The sequence below is a fragment of the Grampus griseus genome (assembly GCF_964374135.1).
Source record: "Grampus griseus genome assembly, chromosome: 4".
Taxonomy (NCBI): domain Eukaryota; kingdom Metazoa; phylum Chordata; class Mammalia; order Artiodactyla; family Delphinidae; genus Grampus; species Grampus griseus.
Window position 1 is genome coordinate 2,591,735 of NC_138997.1, and position 24,580 is coordinate 2,616,314.

Genomic DNA, 24,580 nt, shown 5'->3' on the forward strand with positions numbered 1-24,580 from the left:
TGAACCTAAGTTAGCAGAACTGTCTCTAAGCGGTGACTGCATTGATTTCAGACTAACCATGCTGACATTTTCCATTTTAATGTTTAATGTTGTTACAGAATGAGGGTTATAATTTCACTGAGTTAGTGTTTTCCATAGAAAATGGGTTCCCTGGACACATTCGTAAGTGCTTGTGCGCTTCTGTCAAGGTCTGTCAAAAAGTAAAAGAGCTCAGTTTTATTCCATTAGTGATAAATCCCTAGGAACTTAGCTTCCAAGATATGTTTACTGGAACCCTTAAGATTTTAGTTCTGATAGAGGGATTCAAGATTTGGGCACAAGTCAGGTCAGATCACGTCTCCCCCCAGAAATGATAACCAGCCCCAGCATAATCACCTCACTATATGGTTAATGAGGTCAGTTTCCTCAAAACCACATTATTAAAATGCTTCACTGTACTTCCTCTTTGGCTTTGGCCCTTGAATTACTCTGGCACCCAATTAAGTTAAAGAGAAGCTATGATCACTGCAAAAAGTCTGGACCATCTTTCCCTTTTCTGTGCACTACAGTTCCCCCAGACCCACGAAATGCAGATACGTATGTTTTAGTTATAAGGGAATGACAATAATTTGTCCTCCAGCTGAAAAAAAGAAAGCCACTGATTTTCACTCAGTACTGTGTCTCACTTGGCAACCAGTACATGTAACTGTTCATCTGTTTTTCCATCCACTTAATCTCAAAGTATTTCCAGGAGAAGAAAGAGATTTAAGTGCTTCATCCAAAAATATTTCTGCTGTTGCGATGAAAATTATTAAGCAAGTTTTCCAAATTGCTTCAAATTTTGACTGTAATATTTACCTGACTTCTTATGCACTGGAGTAACTTTTCAGTTAGGGTGCTTTCTAAAAAATAATAATTTATAAATTTCTTAAATTATGAGTGATTTTTATATGAGAGTATTCAAATGAAAACAAACTGTAATTGCAAAAATTTTAATTCAAGTATCACTAAAAGCAAGATGCACTTATGCCAACATTAAGTACTAACTTATACCATGTTGACAGAGCCAGTGCCTCATCCCTGCCATGTTGTCACCGTCGTCAACTGCCCCCTGCATCACGAGGGCTCTGCTAAGTGTTTTACTTCAGTTCTGAGTCTGTTGCTACCCATTCTCTGTTGAAATTATTAATTTCCCGGTACCAGTGCCTAACAAATTCCCACTGCAAAAATATATCCAGATATATTTAATACTTGATTTACTGTAGTCAGAAAGCCTTCGAAAAATTATTTAGAGCCTGGCACTCAAGATGTCGAAGCGAGGACGTGGTGGGTCCTCTGGTGCGAAATTCCGGATTTCCTTGGGTCTTCCGGTTGGAGCCGTGATCAACTGTGCTGACAACACAGGAGCCAAAAATCTGTATATCATCTCTGTGAAGGGGACCAAGGGATGACTAAATAGACTTCCTGCTGCTGGTATGGGTGACATGGTGATGGCCACCGTCAAGAAAGGCAAACCAGAGCTCAGAAAGAAGGTACATCCAGCAGTGGTAATTCGACAACGAAAGTCATACCGGAGAAAAGATGGTGTGTTTCTTTATTTTGAAGATAACGCAGGGGTCATAGTAAACAATAAAGGCGAGATGAAAGGTTCTGCCATCACAGGACCAGCTGCAAAGGAATGTGCCGACTTGTGGCCCAGGACTGCATCCAATGCTGGCAGCATTGCATGATGCGTCGGTGTATTTGTAAAAGAAAAATATAAGAATAAAAATTACTTGCTCCATGTCATTCTTCTTGACACCACCTAACCCTCACCCCCTCTGTAAAATAAAACTACCCAGTGCAAAAAAAAAAAAAAAAAAAACCTTATTCAGAAATGCATCTACTCCTAAGCCACGTATGAGGTAAGCTTAGCAACATTTGCACTAAATCCCATATTCTTAAACTTTTCTGTCTCATCTATTCACTCCTTATCTAAAAGAGCTTGCTATCACATTTAAGACTAAACAAACTTAATTTAAAAATAAGCAAAAAAAAAAAAAAAGATTCAAATGAAGCCATTCATTGTCCTCCTGCTGCTGTTCTCTTCCTTCCTGCTTCGATGCCTGGTGTGTGCGTGTTTGCAAATTCACACACACCCAAGACTAACATAAACTGAGAGATGGAAACGTGTTTGCTTACTCCATTTAGGCCTCACATCCAGAAATCACTGAATCTTCCTTATTTAGAGCCAAACAACATAGAACCATCTAAACAGAGATTCTCAGTGAAGAGTAGCTTATCAGGATTGAGGGATAGACAGAGTAAGGAATGTATGGCTTAACAGAGCAGCTCCAGTATTATAAGTTTATATTTTGAAAAGCCATTCTTTATTCCTTTCTTAATAACTACAGAAAAATAATAGAACTGGACCAAATTGTCTTGGTTGTTATGCAGCCACAAAAGATATATACTCTTTCACACCATACACAAAAATAAACTCAAAATGGATTAAAGACGTAAATGTTAGACTGGAAACCATAAAACTCCTAGAAGAAAATATAGGCGGAATACACTTTGACGTAAATTGTAGCAATATTTTTTTGGAACTGTCTCCTCAGGCAAAGGTAACAAAAGCAAAAGTAGACAAATGGGACCTAATTAAACTTAAAAGCTTTTGCACAGCAAAGGAAACCATTAACAAAATGAAAAGACAACCTACTGATTGGGAGAAAATATGTGCAAATGATATGACCAGTAAAGGGTTAATATCCAAAATATATAAACAGCTCATACAATTCAATAGCAAAATAACAAAGAACCAGATTAATAAATGGACAGAAAACCTAAATAGATATTTTTCCAAAAAAAGGCATACAGATGGTCAACAAGCACATTAAGAGATGCTCAACATCACTTATCACCAGGGAAAGGCAAATCAAAACCACAATGAGATGTCACCTCACACCTGTCAGAATGGCCATCATCAAAAAGAACACAAATAACAAGCATTGGTGAGAATTTGGAGAAAAGAGAACCTTCCTCCACTGTTGGTGGGAATGTAAATTGGTACAGCAACTGTGGAAAACAGTATGAAGTTTTCTCAAAAAACTAAAAATAGAGCTACCATATGACCCAGCAGTTCTGCTCCTGGGTATCTATCTGAAGAAAATGAAAACACTAATTTGAGAAGATACATGCACCCCAATCTTCATAGCTGCGTTATTTACAATAGTCAAGATACAGAAGCAACCTAAGTGTATCAACAGATGAATGGATAAAGAAGAAGTGGTACATATATACAATGGAATACTACTCAGCCATAAAAAAGAAAAATAATGCCATTTGCAGCAACATGGATGGAGCTAGAGATTATCATACTAAATGACGTAAGTCAGACAGAGAAAGACAAATACCATGTGATATCACTTATATGTGGAATCTTAAAAAATGATACAAATGAACTTATTTACAAAACAGAAATAGAGAAAACAAACATGGTTAGGGGAAAGAAGTGGGGGAGGGATAAATTACGAGTTTGGGATCAACATATATACCCTACTATATGTAAAATAGGTAAACAACAAGGTCCTACTGTATAGCACAGGTAACTGTACTCAATCTTATAATAAGCTCTAATGGAAAAGAATCTGAGAAAGACTATATATTGTACCAATTACATATTCTATATTAAAACAAGTGGCCATGAAGTCTACTCTCATGATTTGCGTATTAACAACAAACTAGGATATTTTTTTCTATTTTAATATGAAAGTGCAAGAGTATATCATGCAAACTAAGAAGGCAAGAATCTGTTCGTGCTAAGACACAGAGTTGTCCTTCCAATGGCAAATTAATATCCTTGCAGAATTCTACACTCACTTTTCAAGCACCTCTCTTTGTTGCACTGATATCTGTGAATTGCAAAAAACTTGATATATGAAATTAAACTGCTTACCACCAGGTCAGAGAAAGCTCAGAACTATGGATATACATTAATGTAAAGCCAAGTTATAAAATGCATACAAGTTATTTTCATCATCGAGGGCTTCTTTCCTCAAGAGTAAAGACAAGCTTCCTTCCCCTAGTTCAGGAAAGTTAAAATAATGTTTGTGGGAAGTCCCAACAATGTCTCCTTACCCTAAACTGGCTTTTTATTCCCCACTCATCTCCCTTGGAGCTTTCAGTACACTGGCTGCCAGGGAAAGATTTGATAGCTTTGTGATGTTTTTATCCCCAGTTGATCTACACAGCCCAACAGAGAACACTAACCCCACCAACTCTGAAGATATGTGTAGGTTATTCATGCCTGAGGCTCAGGGAGCGTGGCCTCCTGTACTGCCCCCTCCACCAGGCCCCCACCAGTCTTTCAATTACTCATTCAACCATCCTTGCAAATAAATTGCCAACATGAGATTTTTTTCATATCTGGAAAGAGGCTGTGTGTGTATAGAAAAGACACTTTTAAGTTCTCGATGTATGTTAGGAAAGCATTCTTTTTTTTTTTTTTTTTTTTTGCAAAATAGAGAAAATCTGACCTACCATGGCCTAAACAAGGATGTGTTTGTTTTTCTAACGTAAGGAGGATGCTGCTTAACCCGAAGATTTCAGGGCTGGCATTCCCCAGATCCCTGTGAGTTTTCTTGGCCTCACAAGCCTGCTTGTTTCCTCATAGCTGCAAGACCGCTGCTGCAGCTCCACACATTACATCATGTGAAAGGCAGGAAGAAGGTGGAAGGCACGGCAACTGCTCCATCCATTCTTGTGTCAGGACAGCTAACCCCTCAGGACTTCCTCAGCAGGCTGCACCCGTGTCTCATTGCCAGAGCTGTGCCTCTTAGCCACTGAGAAGCAAGGGAGTTGGGAAAGAAAGTATTGTATTCTGTACATAGGACCCGCAAATTAAACTGACAAGAGATAGATTAACAGGGAAAAAAGTTTACAAATTTTACTGATGTTATTATATTTAATTGTACATGCATGGAGTCTCCATAGAAAAGAAGTGAAAACTCAAAGAAGTGGTTAGAGTTGAGGGCTTATATACTATTTTAACAAAGATGATAAATTGTGGGAAAGTGACAAGAGAGGGAAGGGGGCGATTGGGCTTCTGTAGGTGGTAAGTTGTGGGCAGGTAAACCCATGGGAAAACCAGTGGAAGAGAGGCTTGTTTTAGTAGTTTGCTTGTGCAGACTCATCTCAGTGACAACTTTCCTTCTCTAGTGATAAGGGTTGTTCTCCTCCTGATTCAGGAGAGAGCAGGGGAATACCTTCACCTGGAGAAGGGATTTTTACATAGCTTCAAAGACCCCCTCTACAAAATGCTTATTAATCACAAAGGCTAACTTTACAATGGAGAAGTGTGGGAGACATTACTTTGATGAAGTGACCGAAGTGATCATCACCAGGAATGGGACAAAGTAGATCTTGCACTACCTGACAGGTTGACATGAGCATCTCTTCTGTGAATTTCTTGCCGAAGGTGCCTAACCTAAATCTAATTATGATGAAATAAACCAAAATTCAGGAACACTCTAAAAAATAATTGAAGATAAGGAAAGACTGAGAAATGATTTCAGATCAAAGGAAACTAAAGGACTGTGACAACAAAATTCAAGGAATGACTGTGAACTAGATCCTCTCACTATGAAGGACATTTTTTGGTCAATATGTGAAACTTGAATGTGTTCTGAGATTTAAATGGCAGTAAGGGATCAATGTTCATTTTCTAATTTTGATGGTTCTAGTGTGCAGAATGTCCTTCTAGTAGGAGAATGTCCTTTCTTATAGGAAATACACACCAAAGTTTTTAGGGGGATGGAGCATGGTCAGGAACTTACTCTCAAATTATTCAGAGGGGAAAAACATTCTTAATAATATATTTGCAACTTCTCTTCAAGTTTGAGATCATCTCAAAATAAAAAAGTTATTTTTAAAATATCTCTAAGATTCCAAATTTATTTACTGAATCATAATATTTGAAAATGTAGGACTAATTTCATGACACTATCATTAAAGAACTATACCTGTTTCTGGGTCTTCCCTGGTGATGCAGTAGTTAAGTATCCATCTGCCAATGCAGGGGACATGGGTTCGAGCCCTGGTCCGGGAAGATCCCACATGTCGTGGACCAAATAAGCCCGCGCACCACAGCTACTGAGCCTGCGCTCTAGAGCCCGCGAGTCACAACTACTGAACCGATGTGCCACAACTACTGAAGCCCACGCACACTAGGGCCCACGAGCCACAACTACTGAGCCCGCATGCCTAGACCCCGTGCTCCGCAACAAGAGAAGCCACCACAATGAGAAGTCTGCGCACCACAACGAAGAGTAGCCCCCTGCCTGCCACAACTAGACAGAAAAGTCCGCACGCAGCAATAAAGACCCAAGGCAGCCAAAAAATAAATTAAATAAATAAATAAAAATGTTTTAAAAGAACTATACCTGCTTCTAAATATAAATTTTAAAGACAGGACATAAAAGTACAATATTCATAAAAGTAAGTTAGAGAAGAATTTTCAAAACAGCAGGATGAAAACACAGGCAGGTATGTTTAGTTAAAATGCCTTCAAACAGTCTCTGTGACTGAAGCCTGACAATTCATCAAAGAATTTTTCTGAAACCCTTGATTTTTAAAGTTGGTTCTCAAAAAATTAATGAATACATAAAGCAGTCTCAACACAGATCAATGTATTTATATGTACACGGCAGGTCTCTGAAATGTGTGGTGTTCTACCAATGACACCCTGTGGTATACAGATCCTGTGTCTTGACTGTTCTAATCAATTTGTTGAGAAGAGACTGATAAATAATTTCACAAGTGAGAACACTATGTGTAAAAAGCTCATTATTAAATAGGTTTGACTATTTCCTTTATCAAATGATGTTCTCTGAAACAAGTAAGGACAGTCAAAACCTGACATAGATGGATTTCTCCCCTAGGAGAATGTCACCTGCCTTGTTATCAAAATGTTCCACTGTATCTTACAAAGGAAATAGTCACTTTTATTCTTTTCATGTTTTGATGATAGACCACAAATACATTTTTACACAATAAGCTTTACCGACTGTTCAAACTATTCTGTTTTTTTCTTTATAATTGATTATTACTATTCTATAAGGTCTCAATGATTTACAAACTTAGTAAAGTTAATAAGCAACAGAATTATCTTGGATTCTACAATAATCTTTGAAATCCTACAAATCTGAGGTTTTAAATGACAGTTAATTTATGTCCCTCCACACAAAAACCTGCACATAGATGTTCATAGGAGCTTTATTAAAAATTGCCAAACCTTGCACACAACCAAGATGTCCTTTCCTTAGGTGAATGGATAAACTGTGGTACCTTCAGACAAAGGAATACTATTTAGTACTAAAAAGAAGTGAATTACTAAGCCATGGAATGACATGGAGGAACCTTAAATGCATATTACTTAGCAAAGGAAGCCAATGTGAAAGGGTCGGGAACTATTTTATTTGACGCTACAGCATGGTGTCTTGCGCAGGACCTTGCCCTCGGGAACTACCCCCCATATGAGTAAGCATGGGCTGTGCTTTCCTGTTTCCACCCCTCCTCTTCCCCCAGTATCAGACCAGCCGTAATTCTAAGCCAATGGTACCAATGCAAGAAAGTCTTGATTTTTAAAATGACTGGATGAAATATTTTTGAAAGAGAAGAGGGGAATTGAGCTCAACTGTAAAGTATGGGCAGACATTTCATAGAAAAAGAGGGATGGTGAGGACATTCCAGGTGGGAAACATGAGAAAAAGCAAAGAGCGGAGAATCCTGGCATCTTCTGGGGACACGGAAAAGAACATCCTTTAGGGGTGGAGGTTCTTGGAAAATAGTTGGTGTCAGGCTGGTGCGCAGGGTGAGGCTGCATACGGACGGTGGTGCCTGCCAGGCTGACAAGAAGGAAGGTCTGTGCAACGTGGGGAAACCGCTCTTTGCAGTGCCTTGGGTAAACCTCTCTCCCCTCCCTCCTCGCAGTTGCTCCCGGGAGCGGGCAGGATGTCGCATGCGCCCTGGGCTACTTCCCCTGCGGCAACACCACCAAATGCTTGCCTCAGCTGCTCCACTGTAATGGTGTGGACGACTGTGGAAACCAGGAGGACGAGGACAACTGTGGTGAGCGTGCCCCGAGTCACAGCTGGATGGGGGTCGGGTCACAGTAGCACCAGGGGACAGAGGACCAGGGTCAAGTTGCTGAGACCTCTCGGTACAGAGAGAAATGAGAAAATGAAGTTGAAATACAAAATATATGGCGCTTAAGGAAATCTTACATTTATTTTACTAGCTTAACATTTCCATTCTTATGAAGAAGATGCAGTTTTATACATATATATGTTTGTGTGTGTATACATAATATATACACAGTGGAATACTACTCAGCTATAAGAAACAATGAAATGATGCCATTTGCGGCAACATAGATGGACCTAGAGATGATCGTACTAAGTGAAGTAAGTCAGACAAAGATCATATGATATCACCTGTATGTGGATTCTAAAATATGACACAAATGACCTATTTACAAAACAGAAACAGAATCACAGGCATAGAAAACAAACTTATGGTTATCGAAGGGAAAAGGGTTGTAGGAGGGATAAATTAGGAGTTTGAGATTAACACATACACACCACTATATAGATAAACAACAAGGACCTAGGTATAGCACAGGGAATATATTCTTTTTTTTAATTAATTTTTATTGGAGTATAGTTGCTTTACAATGTTGTGTTAGTTTCTGCTGTACAGCAAAGTGAATCAGGTGTACATATACATATATTCACTCTTTTTTAGATTCTTTTCCCATATAGGCCATTACAGTGTATTGAGTAGAGTTCAGCACAGGAAATATATTCTTTATCTTGTAATAAACTATAATGGAAAAGAATCTGTAAAAGAAAATATATATATATATTTACTTACTATGACATATATATGTACAACTGAATCACGTTGCTGTACACTGGAAATTAACACAACATTGTAAATCAACTATACTTCCATTTTTTTTAAAAAAATCCATTCTTTCCTGTGTATTAGCTCAGATTCTGTGGGGCAGCAATCCCAGCTGGGCTCAGCTGAGATCAGCTACACGGTCTTCCTGCCTCTGCTGCGCTTTCTCGATGCCTCTGCAGGCCTCTGTGGGTTGGCTCTGTCCCCGTGCCTGCAACCTGGCCTGAGACAGCTGGGGACACTGGCCCTTCTGCCACATCCCTCCCAAAGCACGTCACAAGGCCAGCTCTGTTCCAGCAGGGGAAATGGAGCCCTCCTCCTGCAGAGAGCAGCTCAAAGTTAAGTGCAAGGACCTCAGACAGAGGGAGGGCAGGCTGCAACCACGCTTGACACAGTTGGTATTACATTTGCTTTTCCCACAGACATTAATATTAACTCACAGTGACTCAAAGAGTCCCACCTGCATGACCTTAGGAAGGTCTGTCTTTTAATTTAAATATTTCCAGGAGCAACCATGATTTGTCTGTTTACTTATCTTATTGAAACAGCAGCCGATATTTGAAGAAGTGATATTTTTCTACACTCTTGATTTTGTAGTTATGTGTGTATGTAGGGCTGTGTGTGTGTATGTGTCCTCTTGATTCAGGGATAGTTATTCAGGAGGTGGGTAAGCTTTCCCCCATCTCCTGAAAATGCAACTGTAGTTTATTTGGGGGGGAGATAAATTATGCAGATTTCTATTTGGTCCTGAAAGATGTTCGTTACTCTGAATCCTGGTGAATTTTAATAGAGAGAATATAACACTAGGAAAGACATTCAGGTCTCTTTCTTCAAACTTAGAATTGAATTCTGATGACAAGCATGGGCATGACTCTTGTGGAAACAGTACTTAATGGGAAGCAAAATCAGGTTGGAGATGCATCCTCCGTAACTGTTTCTTCTTTCCCTCCCCTTCCTGCAGTGTTTTCCACTCTCTGCAGGTCTGTGAACAGCCTCTCCCTCTCTGTCCCGTCAGTCATTTCCATGTGTCTCCCCTTCTATTCCTCCTCTCTAGTGCCCACCCGCATTCCTTCCTTTACTCTCTCAACTCCCCTTCTTATTTTCATCCTTCTCTTGTCCTCCATTCTTTTTCAAATCAAATCCACCTCAGTATTTATAAATTAGATTTTAATGATTATTTAGCTCACTCCATTAAGTTTATAAGCTGCTCATTATACAGATTTTAACACCTTTACTTCCAAAGAAAATTAAATCCAAGGAGTTGCTTTTAATTTCCAAGTAGCTGTAAAAACATTCCTGCCACGCCTACCCCACCCTTGGGCTGAGTTGCCCAGAAGGGTGGTTTTTATCTTATGGTCAGTGGACTCTGAGAATCAAGAAAATCTTCAGGCAAGGTGCGGGTTCTGTAAATCCCCTGAAAACTATGAAATGTTGTGTATTTGTGTACACGTGCATTTTCTACAAGAAAAGTGTTCGTGGGCTTCCCTGGTGGCGCAGTGGTTGAGAGTCCGCCTGCCGATGCAGGGGACACGGGTTCGTGCCCCGGTCTGGGAAGATCCCACATGCCGCGGAGTGGCTGGGCCCGTGAGCCATGGCCGCTGAGCCTGCACATCCGGAGCCTGTGCTCCGCAACGGGAGAGGCCACAACAGTGAGAGGCCCGCATACCACAAAAAATAAATAAATAAATAAATAAATAAATAAATAAATAAATAAATAAATAAATAAATAAATAAATAAATAAAAAAGAAAAGAAAAGTGTTCGTAACTTAACAGCTCTGCAAAACGTTTAGAGTTTTTAAAAGGCAAAAAGCTTCCTTATTCCTGTCATTGGCTAAAACAGAAATCTAGAAAAACAATTTCACTCCAAGCTGGAATCAGTTTCTCCCAACTAGCACTCCAAATCTGTCCATATAAAATCAGTAGTTGTGAGTAGTTTACGACAGTAATCGCAACAGCAACAACGTTCCCTTACCTTCTTTGATTTCTTTTTCTTTTTTTTTTTTGACAAGGAACTAATATTTATTAAGCACTTAATGTATACTAAATACCAACATTATACTTTAAATTTTTTAAATTTTATTATGGTAAGGACACTTAACATGAGATCTAGCCTTTTAAATTTTGAAGCAATTTTTAAGTCGGCCTTACTGTTTTTGTTTTTTTTTAACATCTGTATTGGAGTATAATTGCTTTACAATGGTGTGTTAGTTTCTGCTGTATAACAAAGTGAATCAGCTATACATACGCATATATCCCCATATCCTCTCCCTCTTGTGTCTCCCTCCCACCCTCCCTATCCCACCCCTGTAGGTGGGCACAAAGCACTGAGCTGATCTCCCTGTGATTTCTTTTTAAAATAGAAACAAAGTTGTAGCAAGATTCCTCAACCAGGCATCAGAAGGCTCAGGCTCAGATCCTGGAAGTGCCTCTTTCTGTCTGTTGGTACTTCAGCAAATCATTTCTTTGTGCTAAGTCCCGTTCCTTACTGTGAAATTGGAGTAATAAATTTATTGTGAAGGTTAAGTGAGTTACAGGGGTAGAAATGCTTGTCCTGTAACGGGCACGCAGTAAATCTGGGCAGACCAGATTCCTGACTACCATACTTAGCCTTACTCTGGAATTCACCTCTTTGAAATTCTATCCGAGGAACATTTACATTTGATTGGACTCCAAACCAGGGAAGTACTGGTTTGTAGGTGTGAAGGGAAGTATGAAGCAAGTTGAGGCAAGGTGGTGGAAGCAATCTGTCCCCAAGATCTTGCTAATATATCATCTTAGGGATCTCGGACATGAGCAGGGAATGGGAATAACTTTTATGAAAAAGAAATATTCAGAGCATGGATCAAATAACTTAAGTTCTAGCTACATGTGCGTATAAATACCTTAAATATTAGCATGTGAAAATAAACAGCATATGTTTAATCAACTATTACTAATTATTAAAAATACAGGGGACATTTGGAAAGCAATTAATATTTTAAAAACGAAAAAGAGTATGCTCTTTTAAAATCTTTGTTATTCACCATTGTCGACATTTAAAAATCCCCACGTCCAATTTTGGAAATATGGGGAAAATCATAATCCACTCTTATGAAGACATGCCTTTGTAACAAATATTATGTTAAACTGTTCCTGGTCTTCTTATGCCAGGATCACACAACTCTCCTGAAATTCACCTAGACCAGCAGATCCCCAAATGTAGTTCAGGACCAAACCCATCAGTGGCATCTAGGAAATTGTTAGAAATGCAGGTTCTCAGGCTCCATCCCAGCCCTATGGACTCAGAAACTCTGCCACTGGCCCTGCAGTTTCTATAAGCTCTTTGTGTCATTCAGATGCACAGCAGACTTTGAGAACCACTGACCTAAACCCAAGTGCGCAGGAAGTAAGGGATGCACGCGAAATAGTAGCCACAGCAGAACTAAACTTAAATCAAGACTTCAGTATGGCATGCAAGCATTCTAACTTGCTACCAAACTCCATTATTACAATTATTATCAATTTTTTTGTTTCTATAAGAAAAATTGACACTCTACTAGTGGCAGTCATCTGGAAATTCCAAAAAATTGAACTACGCTCAAAACCTCAAAGGTAGCCAGTTGAGATGCGCTGCTATTCACGCATGAAAGGGTTGGAACTTCCCAAGAGGAATGTCAGAATTTCACACCATTTTTACAGTCCAGGTCATAAAAATTATGAGATGTAGTTATTCCTTCCTGCTTCTCATTACTTTAATTTCCTTCACTAGCTGTGGTTTTTTCCTTCATTTTATAGTATCTGGATAATTTATGCTCCCCCAGCTGTTCATTTTTAAGACATCCATATTTAAATTTGGTCTAAAATGACCAAGATAGAAAGTTGGTCCTTTTCAGAATATGTCAACCTCATGCATATTTGAATAAGCAGCATTAAATATATTTGCAATCACATAAAATACAATATCTTAGATATAAAAGGAAAACCCACAGCTAAAAATCACTTTCAGAGTGATCATTTACAGCTTAGTATATTGTCAACTAAAAAATCTTTTTCTAATGCAAGGGGGGACTTTTTTCTTGGTTAGACCTTTTAAAAGATACATCCTAAAAAAAGTAGCTCCAAAAAGCTCTCCCTTATTCCCTTAAGCTACTTAACTTTGACACCAATAGTAATTATTAAAGTGGAGAAAAAAGTCAAACGGAAATAGTGGTAATAAAATTTAAGGAAGTCACTTAAAAAAAAATGAAACACCATCAAGTAAGTTAAACTGCCTCCCCATGGATTGAACTATAATATAAATGAATTATATTTAGAAAGAACTGTTACTTTTGTATTATCACAGACATCTTAAACAAGTAGTCTAATTTGACTATAATTTTCCAGTTCTCTTAGAAAACCCATAGAAAACAAAAGAATACAAAATATTTTTTAAAAGTAAAATATCTCAGTACAAAAAGCATAAGGTATCAAATCACTGAACATTTTTTATGGACACAATGCAAGGAAAAGTTTAAATCAAGTTTCTGGTATAAAATGATTAAAGTTTTCAGTTGCATTCACAAGGATCCCTTCTTTCTAAAATATCTGGGCAATACAGAATTTATATCTATATGTCTACTAGGCAGTTACTCTGGAGTTCACATCTTTTTCATTCTATCCCAGGAACTGTTTACATTTGACTGAACTCCAAACCAGGGAAGTCCTGGTCAAAACTGATTGCACCGTTTTTATAACTTTGATCTTTACTGATAAACTCCAATATGGAAATGTACAAATTTTTCCCGAATTATGCCATTTGATATAATTCCCATATGTTTCTGCCATATATTACTAACCCATTTATTGATCTCCGCAGAACTATCACAGATGCAATCAGAAAAGAGGCCAAAAAAGAAATCTTTGAGTGATTACAGTAGTGTTTAGTGTGACAATGACGAACCAAAAAAGGAGGGACCATTCAGTGTTTCAGCTAAAACTCTTAGATACTTGGGAGAATGTCTGGGTAAATACCAAGGGAACCTGATTACAAAAAGGTGTGAGACTCTCATTCAGGAATTATCTTTGTAGATTTCAAACTGAGTGCCAACTTGGTAGTAAAAGTGAAATATTAAAATAGCATCAGAGGGGTGGGGCTCCGTCCCTGCGTCTGACACCCTCACATCTTACTTCTCTCGGCCTTCATTCTCTAATCTTGGAAAACGGAGATCAGCAACATTATAATGAATGTGCTTTGCGATCTCATGACGGTCTATAGTATGCGTTAAATAGAATTTTGGCCGGGAAAGTAGAATCTTATAACCTGAAGCACTTTAAAAATAGCAAAGGATTGAAGACCTTCAAGATGGCAGAAGAGTAAGACGCGGAGATCACCTTCCTCCCCACAGATACACCAGAAAGACATCTACACGTGGAACAACCCCTATAGAACACCTACTGAAGGCTGGCATAAGACCTCAGACCCCCTAAAAGGCAAGAAACTCCCCACATACCTGGGTACGGCAAAAGAATAAAGAATAAACAGAGACAAAAGAATAGGGACGGAATCTGCACCTCTAGGAGGGAGCCGTGAAGAAGGAAAGGTCTCCACACACTAGGAAGCCCCTTCGCGGGTGGAGACTGCGGGTGGCGGAGGGGGGAGCTTCGGAACCACGGAGGAGAGCGCAGCCACAGGGGTGCGGAGGGCAAAGCGGAGAGATTCCCGCACAGAGGATGGGGCCGACCGGCGCTCACCAGCCCGAGAGGCTTGTCTGCTCACCGCCGGGGCGGGCGGGGCTGGGAGCTGAGGCTCGGGCTTCGGTCGGAGCGCAGGGAGAGGACTGGGGTTGGCGGCATGAACACAGCCTGCAGGGGTTTAGTGCGCCACGGCTGGCCGGGAGGGAGTCCGGGGAAAAGTCTGCACCTGCCGAAGAGGCAAGAGACTTTTTCTTACCTCTTTGTTTCCTGGTGCGCAAGGAGAGGGGATTCAAAGCACTGCTTAAAGGAGCTCCAGAGACGGGCGCGAGCCGCGGCCACGGCGCGCCTCACGCTGGTGCAACGTCACGCCGGCCGGCGCCTCACGCTGCTGCAACGTCACGCCGCCTCTGCCGCCGCAGGCCCGCCCCGCACTCCATGCCCCTCCCTCTCCCCCGGCCTGAGTGAGCCAGAGCCCCCGGATCAGCGGCTCCTTTAACCCCATCCTGTGTGAGTGAAGAACAGACGCCCTCAGGCGACCTACACGCAGAGGCGGGGCCAAATCCAAAGCTGAGCCCCAGGAGCTGTTCGAACAAAGAAGAGAAAGGGAAATCTCTCCCAGCAGCCTCAGGAGCAGCGAATTAAAGCTCCACCATCAACTTGATGTACCCGCATCTGTGAAATACCTGAATAGACAACGAATCATCCCAAATTGAAGAGGTGGACTTTGGGAGCAGCTATATATTTTTTTCCTTTTAATCTTTTTGTGTGGGTGTATGTGTATGCTTCTGTGTGTCATTTGTCTGTAAAGCATGGATTTTACAATTTGTCCTAGGGTTCTGTCTGTCCGTTGTTTTTCTTTTTTTTTTAGTATAGTTTTAGGAATTGTTATCATTGGTGGATATGGTTTTGGGTTTGGATGCTCTCTTCTTTCTTTTTTTAAATTACTTTTTAATTTTTTAATAGTTATTTTTTATTTTAATAACTTTATTTTATGTTATTTTATTCTTTCTTTCTTTCTTTTTTCCTCCCTTTTCTTCTGAGCCGAGTGGCTGAAAGGGTCTTGGTGCTCTGGCCAGTTGTCAGGCCTGTGCCTCTGAGGTGGGAGAGCCGAGTTCAGGACACTGGCCCACAAGAGACCTCTCGGCTCCACGTAATATCAAATGGCAAAAGCTCTCCCAGAGATCTCCCTCTCAACGCTAAGACCCAGCTCCATTCAACGACCAGCAAGCTACAGTGCAGGACACCCTATGCCAAACAACTAGCAAGACAGGAACACAACCCCACCCATTAGCAGACAGGCTGCCTAAAATCATAAAAAGGTCACAGACACCCCAAAACACACCACCAGACGTGGACCTGCCCAACCAGAAAAACAAGATCCATGCTTATCTACCAGAACAAAGGGACTAGTCCCATCCACCAGGAAGCCTACACAATCCACTGAACCAACCTTAGCCACTGGGGGCAGACACCAAAAACAACAGCAACTACTAACCTGCAGCCTGCGAAAAGGAGACCCCAAACACAGTAAGTTAAGCAAAATGAGAAGACAGAGAAACACACAGCAGATGAAGCAGTAGGGTAAAAACCCACCAGACCAAACAAATGAAGAGGAAATAGGCAGTCTACCTGAAATAGAATTCAGAGTCCTGATAGTAAAGATGATCCAAAATCTTGGAAATAGAATGGAGAAAATACAAGAAATGTTTAACAAGGAGAACTAAACAGCAAACAAACAATGATGTATAACACAATAAATGAAATTAAAAATTCTCTAGAAAAAATCAGTAGCAGAATAACTGAGGCAGAGGATAAGTGACCTGGAAGATAAAATAGTGGAAATAACTACTGCAGAGCAGAATAAGGATAAAAGAATGAAGAGAATTGAGAACAGTCTCAGAGACTTCTGGGACATTATTAAACCCACCAACATTCGAATTATAGGGGTCCCAGATGAAAAAGAGAAAAAGAAAATCACCAAGAAAATATTTGAAGAGATTATAGTTGAAAAAAAGGAGATAATCAAGTGCAGGAAGTGTAGCGAGTCCCATACAGGATAAATCCAGGGAGAAACACACCAAGACACATATCAATCAAACTACCAAAAATTAAATACAAAGAACAAATATTAAAAGCAACAAGGGAAAAACAGCAAATAACATGCAAGGGAATCCCCATAAGGTTAACAGCTGATCTTTCAGCAGAAACTCTGCAAGCCAGAAGAGAGTGGCAGAACATATTTAAAGTGATGAAAGGGAAAAACCTAGAACTAAGATTACTCTACCCAGCAAGTATCTCATTCAGATTCAACAGAGATATTAAAATCTTTACAGGCAAGCAAAAGCTAAGAGAATTCAGCACCACCAAATCAGCTTTACAACAGATGCTAAAGGAACTTCTCTAGGCAGGAAAGAAAAGAAAAGGAAAAGACCTACAAAAACCAACCCAAACAATTAAGAAAATGGTAATAGGAACATGCATATCGATAACTACCTTAAATGTAACTGGATTAAATCCTCCAACCAATAGACATAGACTGACTGAATGGATAAAAAAACAAGACCCGTACATATGCTGTCTACAAGAGGCCCACTTCAGACCTAGGGACACATACAGACTGAAAGTGAGGGGATGGAAAAAGATATTCCATGCAAATGGAAATCAATAGAAAGCTGGAGTAGCAATTCTCATATCAGACAAAATTGACCTTAAAATAAAGACTACTACAAGACACAAAGAGGGACACTACATAATGATCAAGGGATCAATCCAAGAAGAAGATATAACAATTGTAAATATTTAGGCACCCAACATAGGAGCACCTCAATGCATAAGGCAAATGCCAACAGCCATAAAAGGGGAAATCAACAGTAACACAATCATAGTAGGGGACTTTAATACCTCACTTTCAACAATGGACAGATCATCCAAAATGAAAATAAATAAGGAAACACCAGCTTTAAATGATACATTAAACAAGATGGACTTAATTGATATTTATAGGACATTCCATCCAAAATAACAGAATACATTTTCTTCTCAAGTGCTCATGGAACATTCTGCAGGATAGATCATATCTTGGGTCACAAATCAAGCCTTGGTAAATTTAAGAAAATTGAAATAGTATCAAGTATCATTTCTGACCACAACGTTATGAGACTAGATATCAATTACAAGAAAAAAATCTGTAAAAATACAAATTCATGGAAGCTAAACAATACACTCTTTAATGACCAAGAGATCACTGAAGAAATCAAAGAGGAAGTCAAAAAGTACCAAGAAACAAATGACAATGAAAACAAGGTACCGAAAACCTATGGGATGCAGCAAAAGCAGTTCCAAGAGGGAAGTTTATAGCAATACAATCCTATCTCAGGAACCAGGAAACATCTCAAATAAACAACCTAACCTTAAACCTAAAGCAATTAGAGAAAGAAGAAGAACAACAACAAAAAAAAAAAACCCAAAGGAAGCAAAAGGAAAGAAATCATAAAGATCAGATGACAAATAAATGAAAAAGAAATGAAGAAAACAATAGCGGAGATCAATAAAACTAAAAGCTGATTCTTTGAGAAAATAAACAAAATTGATAAACCATTAGCCAGACTTCTCAAAAAACAAAAAAAGGGAGAAGACTCAAATCAATAGAATTAGAAATGAAAAATGAGAAGTAACAACTGGTACTACATTACTACAAGCAAGTGTGTGCCAATAAACTGGACAACCTGGAAGAAATGGACAAATTCTTAGAAATGCACAACCTTCCGAGACCGAACCAGGAAGAAATAGAAAATATGAACAGACCGATCACAAGCACTGAAATTGAGTCTGTGATTAAAAATCTTCCAACAAACGAAAGCCCAGGACCAGATGCCTTCAGAGGCGAATTCTGTCAAACATTTAGAGAAGAGCTAGCAGCTATGCTTCTCAAACTCTTCCAAAATATAGCAGAGGGAGGAACACTCCCAAACTCATTCTACGAGGCCACCATCACCTTGACACCAAAACCAGATGAAGATGTCACAAAGAAAGAAAACTACAGGCCAATATCACTTACGAACATAGATGTAAAAATCCTGAACAAAATACTAGCAAACAGAATGCAGCAGCACATGAAAAGGATCATACACCATGATCAAGTGGGGTTTATCCTAGGAATGCAAGGATTCTTTGGTATATGCTAATCAATCAATGTGATACACCATATTAACAAATTGAAGGAGAAAAACCATATGATCATCTCAGTAGTTGCAGAAAAAGCTTTCGACAAAATTCAACATCCACTTATGATAAAAGCCCTCCAAAAAGTAGGCATAGAGGGAACTTACCTCAACATAACACAGGCCATATATTACAAACCCACAGCCAACATCATTCTCAATGGTGAAAAACTGAAAACATTTCCACTAAGATCAGGAGCAAGACAAGGTTGCACACTCTTACCACTATTATTCAACATAGTTTTGGAAGTTTTAGCCACAACAATCAGAGACAAAAAAGAAATAAAAGGAATCCAAACTGGAAAAGAAGAACTAAAGCTGCCACTGTTTGCAGATGACATGATACTATACATAGAGAATCCTAAAGATGCTACCAGAAAACTACTAGAGCTAATCCATGAATTTGGTAAAGTAGCAGGATACAAAATTAATGCACAGAAATCTCTTGCATTCCTACACACTAATGATGGAAAATCTGAAAGAGAAATTAAGTAAACACTCCCATTTACCATTGCAACAAAAATAATAAAATACCTAGGAATAAGCCTACCTAAGGAGACAAAAGACTTGTATGCAGAAAACTATAAGACACTGATGAAAGAAATTAAAGACGATACAAACAGATGGAGAGATATACCATGTTCTTGGATTGGAAGAATCAACATTGTGAAAATGACTATACTATCCAAAGCAATCTACAGATTCAATGCAATCCCTATCAAACTACCAATGGCATTTTTCACAGAACTAGAACAAAAAATTTCACAATTTGTATGGAAACACAAAAGACCCCGAATAGCCAAAGCAATCTTGAGAAAGAAAAACGCAGCTGGAGGAATCAGACTCCCTGACTTCAGACTATACTACAAAGCTACAGTAATCAAGACAGTATGGTACTGGCACAAAAACAGAAATATAGATCAATGGAACAGGATAGAAAGCCCAAGGTAAACCCACACACATATGGTCACCTTATCTTTGATAAAGGAGGCAAGAGTATACAATGGAGGAAAGACAGGCTCTTCAAAAAGTGGTGCTGGGAAACCTGAATGGCCACATGTAAAATAATGATATTAGAATGCTCCCTAACACCATACACAAAAATAAACTCAAAATGGATTAGAGACCTAAATTTAAGGGCAGACACTATAAAACTCTTAGAGGAAAACATAGGCAGAACACTCTATGACATAAATCACAGCAAGATCCTTTTTGACCCACCTCCTAGAGAAATGGAAACAAAAATAAACAAATGGGACCTAAGGAAACTTAAAAGCTTTTGCACAGCAAAGGAAACCATAAACAAGATGAAAAGACAACCCTCAGAATGGGAGAAAATATTTGTCAACGAATCAATGGACAAAGGATTTATCTCCAGAATTTACAAGCAGCTCATGCAGCTCAATATCCAAAAGACAAACAACCCAATCCAAAATGGGCAGAAGACCTAAATAGATATTTCTCCAAAGAAGATATACAGATTGCCAACAAACACACAAAAGGATGCTCAACATCACTACTCATTAGAGAAATGCAAATCAGAACTACAATGAGGTATCACCTCACTCCAGTTAGAACGGCCATCATCAAAAATCTACAAACAATAAATGCTGGAGAGGGTGTGGAGAAAAGGGAACCCTCTTGCACTGTTGGTGGGAATGTAAATTGATACAGCCACTATGGAGAACAGTAGGGAGGTTCCTTAAAATACTAAAAATAGAACTACGACCCAGCAATCCCACTACTGGGCATATACCCTGAGAAAACCATAATTCAAAAAGAACCATGTCCACAATGTTCACTGAAGAACTATTTACAATAGCCAGGACATGGAAGCAACCTAAGTGTCCATCGATGAATGGATAAAGAAGATGTGGCACATCTATACAATGGAATATTATTCAGCCTTAAAAAGAAATGAAATTGAGGTATTTGTAGTGAGGTGGATGGACCTAGAGTCTGTCATACAGAGTGAAGTAAGTCAGAAAGAGAAAAACAAGTGCCGTATGCTAACACATATATATGGAATCTAAAAAAAAAAAAAAAAAAAAAAAAGGGTTCTGAAGAACCTAGGGGCAGGACAGGAATAAAGACGCAGACGTAGAGAATGGACTTGAGGACACAGGGAAGGGGAAGGGTAAGCTGGGACGAAGTGAGATAGTGGCATTGACATATATACACTCCCAAATGTAAAATAGATAGCTAGTGGGAAGCAGCCGCATAGCACAGGGAAATCAGCTCGGTGCTTTGTGACCACCTAGAGAGGTGGGGTTTGTAGGGTGGGAGGGAGATGCAAGAGGGAGGAGATATGGGGATATATGTATATGTATTTAAAAAATAAAATAAAGTACCATCAAATTCTCAAATGCTATGAAATTTGTTGATTACATCCAGGCTTTTATTTTAAGGGAACTCTTTGAGTTTCCAGATTAGAATTTGCTAGCACTCCTTCTGTATTATAAACAAATGGCCGTGCAGAAAAAGGCTCCCCATCACAGTCATGCTAACCTATCCTCATCCCAGTTGGAGGCAGGTTGAATCACTCCACCATGAAGACCCAAGTTCAGATGCTCGCCTCGGCAGCCTCTGAACATCACCCTGCTCTGCACTTTAACATCCTTGTCTACAGGAAAAGGATGAAGACATTGGTTCCTCTGTTTCCATATTTGTATTCCTTTGATCCACAGGGAAAACGGAAGCTTCCTCTAATACATTTTGGGTGATGCAGTAAGTTAGAATCTGCTAAAAATGTATGTCCACCCAGAACCTCAGAATGTGACCTTATGTGGAAATAGGGTCTTTGCAAATATAATGAAGGTGAGGAGTTTCTGATTTCCCCCTGGTTCAGCCCAGGCAGACCTTTCCCCTCTCCCTTTCTGGTCCAAGTCTCTTGTCTGGTCCGGGAACAGCAGAGCCCAGCTCTTCTTTATTTGTTTTTCCACATCTATTGTCAGTGCTCAAACCTGGGCCTTTGACAATCAAATACTAAGAATTTGATTCTTTTGTTATCTGCAGACATCTGTGTCATTCCTTTTCCAAGGCAATGAAAGTGGAAAATTCTAGCCTCTTCCTATAGGAAAAGGGCAGAGTGCAAGGAATGCAAGGGAAAGGAAACTTTATTAATAACCCCGATTATTTGCCTGTCTCTAATCTATGAGAATTAGACAAACAGTATTTATTTACGGGTATGATGGTGATGATACATATCTTTTAATAGGATTATAAGAATGTTTGAAGTGTATTCAAGGATCCTTTTAATTTTTAATTGGGCCTGCATTTAAAATTCTGGAACGCTAAATATCCTTTCATTTCCTTTTACACAGCTGTCAGGATGATGGCAATGCCAGGCAGTTTGATGTAGAACTTCCCTGTTTTCATTTTAGAATATTCCATTAAAGTTGGTAGTTTGTCTGTTTTAAGGTCAAAAAGACAGGAGGGAAAGTGACACAAGTCATAAATATGTGTATTGATACACGACTATGCATTGTACGTTCAAAAATGACTGGTTTTCTATTTATTATTCTCAAAAGAGTAGGAAAAATGCATGTAGCTGAACCCCTGGCTTTTCTATAAATACAAACCTCGTTTTAACTTCAAATATGTTTATCCAACAATGCTTCAATGGTGTTTGAGTTAACTCCATAAAGACTTTCAGCTCAGAACGTTTCCTATGAGATAGGACACAAAAGGCAGTTTCTGTAGTGGCTTCAATTTCTTTTAAAAAATCCCCAGGATAATGTCACAGCCTTAATTTCTTCAGAGTTGCCTCTAAAGGTACTAGAAATAGAGTCACAGATGTAGAAAACAAACTTATGGTTACCAAGTGGGAAAGGCGGGGAGGGATAAATTGGGAGATTGGGATTGACATATACACACTACTATATATAAAATAGATAACCAACAAGGACCTACTGTACAGCACAGGGAACTCTACTCAATACTCTGTAATGACCTATATGGAAAAGAATCTTAAAAAGAGTGGATATATGTATATGTATAACTGAATCACTTTGCTGCACAGGAGAAACTAACACAACATTGTAAATCAACTATCATTCAATAAAAATTAATTTAAAAAATAAAATAAAAAATAAAAGTACCCAGAAAGAGGCATATGTATTCCGTCAGCAAACAGCTATTGTCATTCAAATTCAAGGAGATCTCACACTACTGGTCTGATGAATTGGTCTGTCTGACCAGGCGACACCTCAAGGTCTATTTTAATGGCCCAGGACACCTCTACTCTGGCAATCATTAATTTCTGAGAAAGAGATGTTCCACTGTGTCCCAAGAATGGGTGCTGAGAATTGAGGAAATATCTGAGAATCAGGGATGCTCTGCTTGGCATAAATCCACACTTTATAAATTAACCATATTGTAGCCAATAGGATTTATGCCTTCAGTTTCATGAAAGTGTAGAGTATTTAACACACAGCATCATGGCACCCTTCTTTGTCCTGGCTTCCTCTCTGACAGAGGCATGAGTCCCTCGACTTTGAATACTCAAAATCCAAACATGAAAGGAGTCCAGGAATGGCCCCTGCAAACCTACAGGACTGTTTGGGAACCGTGCTCTGGCACGGCTGGCTGGTGAGAGGTGCAGAGTCCTGAGCTCCACCCCCAGAAACATTGATCTAGTAGGTAAGAATGGGGCCCAGAAATCTGCATTTTAACACAGTGGGTGAGTAGCACACCTGTTAAAGTTTTGAAATGATTCACTTCCCAACGCAGACAATTTTATTACCAAATTCAGAACCCCTTGAAAGTGATTAATCAGAGTGATTAATTCAAACGTTAGCAGGCATCAGATCTGCTGGAGGGCTTGTTAAAATGCAGAATGCTGGACCCCATCTACAGAGTTTCTAATTGAAAGCTCCTGGAGTGGAGCCCAAGAATTTGCTTTTCTGTGAAGCTCCCAAGTGATACTGATGCTACTTGTCCCAGATCTGCACTTTGAAAACCACTCATCTAGACTTTTATTTTTAACTTTTTATTTTATATTGGAGTATAGCCAATTAACAATGTTGTAATAGTTTCACAGCAAAGAGACCCAGCCATACATATACATGTATCCACTCTCCCCCAAACTCCCCTCCCATCCAGGCTGCCACATCACATTGAGTAGAGTTCCCTGTGCTGTACAGTAGGTCCTTGTTGGTTACCCATTTTAAATATAGTAGTGTATACACGTCAATCCCAAACTCCCTCCCCTCCACCCGTCTCCCCTGGTAACCGTAAGTTCGTTCTCTAAGTCTGTGAGTCTTCTTGTGCGAATACAGAAGCAAACAGTTCCCAACATGTATTAAAAGATGGCATATAAAAGGGTTAAACAAAATTAAAGCTATTTCTTTAAGGCTGATTTCTCCTTTCATCGTACTAGCCTGCATTAGTAATTCCAAGTGGGGATACAGGATTCAGCATTTCCCAAGCATATTTAACCACAGAACTCTCTTCTCAAGAAGAATCCTGGGAAGCAATTTGAGGAAAGCCTAATATAGCACCGTCACAACTATGCAGTGCCTTCAAGAAACTTGGACCTTTCCCATTCCCATCCAGACGTCAACCCTTGACACGCCACACACCCACCCCCGGCGCCAATGCCGGGGAATGTGAGAGCATGGAGAAGAGAGATGCATTCTCCAGAATTCAGATTGGTGTGTCTAACGCACCTTTCCATAAAATAAATTGTAACTAATACTAGATGCAAATGAAATAATGATTTACTATTTTATATACTTTATGAGAGCTAGTAAAAGTCATGTTTTAACTATATTAAAAGTACCTT

The 24,580-nt window shown here is 39.4% G+C and overlaps 2 protein-coding genes across 5 annotated transcripts in view; both read left to right on the plus strand.

Annotated features, from left to right (window-relative positions):
• The window catches only part of RXFP1 (relaxin family peptide receptor 1), a gene marked incomplete at both ends in the record, with an annotated part of 94,046 nt that overhangs the window by 23,584 nt on the left and 45,882 nt on the right, over positions 1-24,580 (plus strand). For all 4 annotated transcript variants that reach the window (XM_082652677.1, XM_082652678.1, XM_082652680.1 and 1 more), the window contains one exon: positions 7,951-8,088. In XM_082652677.1, the coding sequence (XP_082508803.1) occupies positions 7,951-8,088 (138 nt within the window). The remainder of the gene's footprint in view (positions 1-7,950; positions 8,089-24,580) is intronic.
• LOC309821878 (large ribosomal subunit protein uL14-like) lies at positions 1,283-1,900 on the plus strand. Its single transcript, XM_082653414.1, is given in 2 exon segments — positions 1,283-1,427; positions 1,431-1,900. Coding segments are annotated over 2 exon segments (420 nt in total). The 5' UTR covers positions 1,283-1,286; the 3' UTR covers positions 1,710-1,900.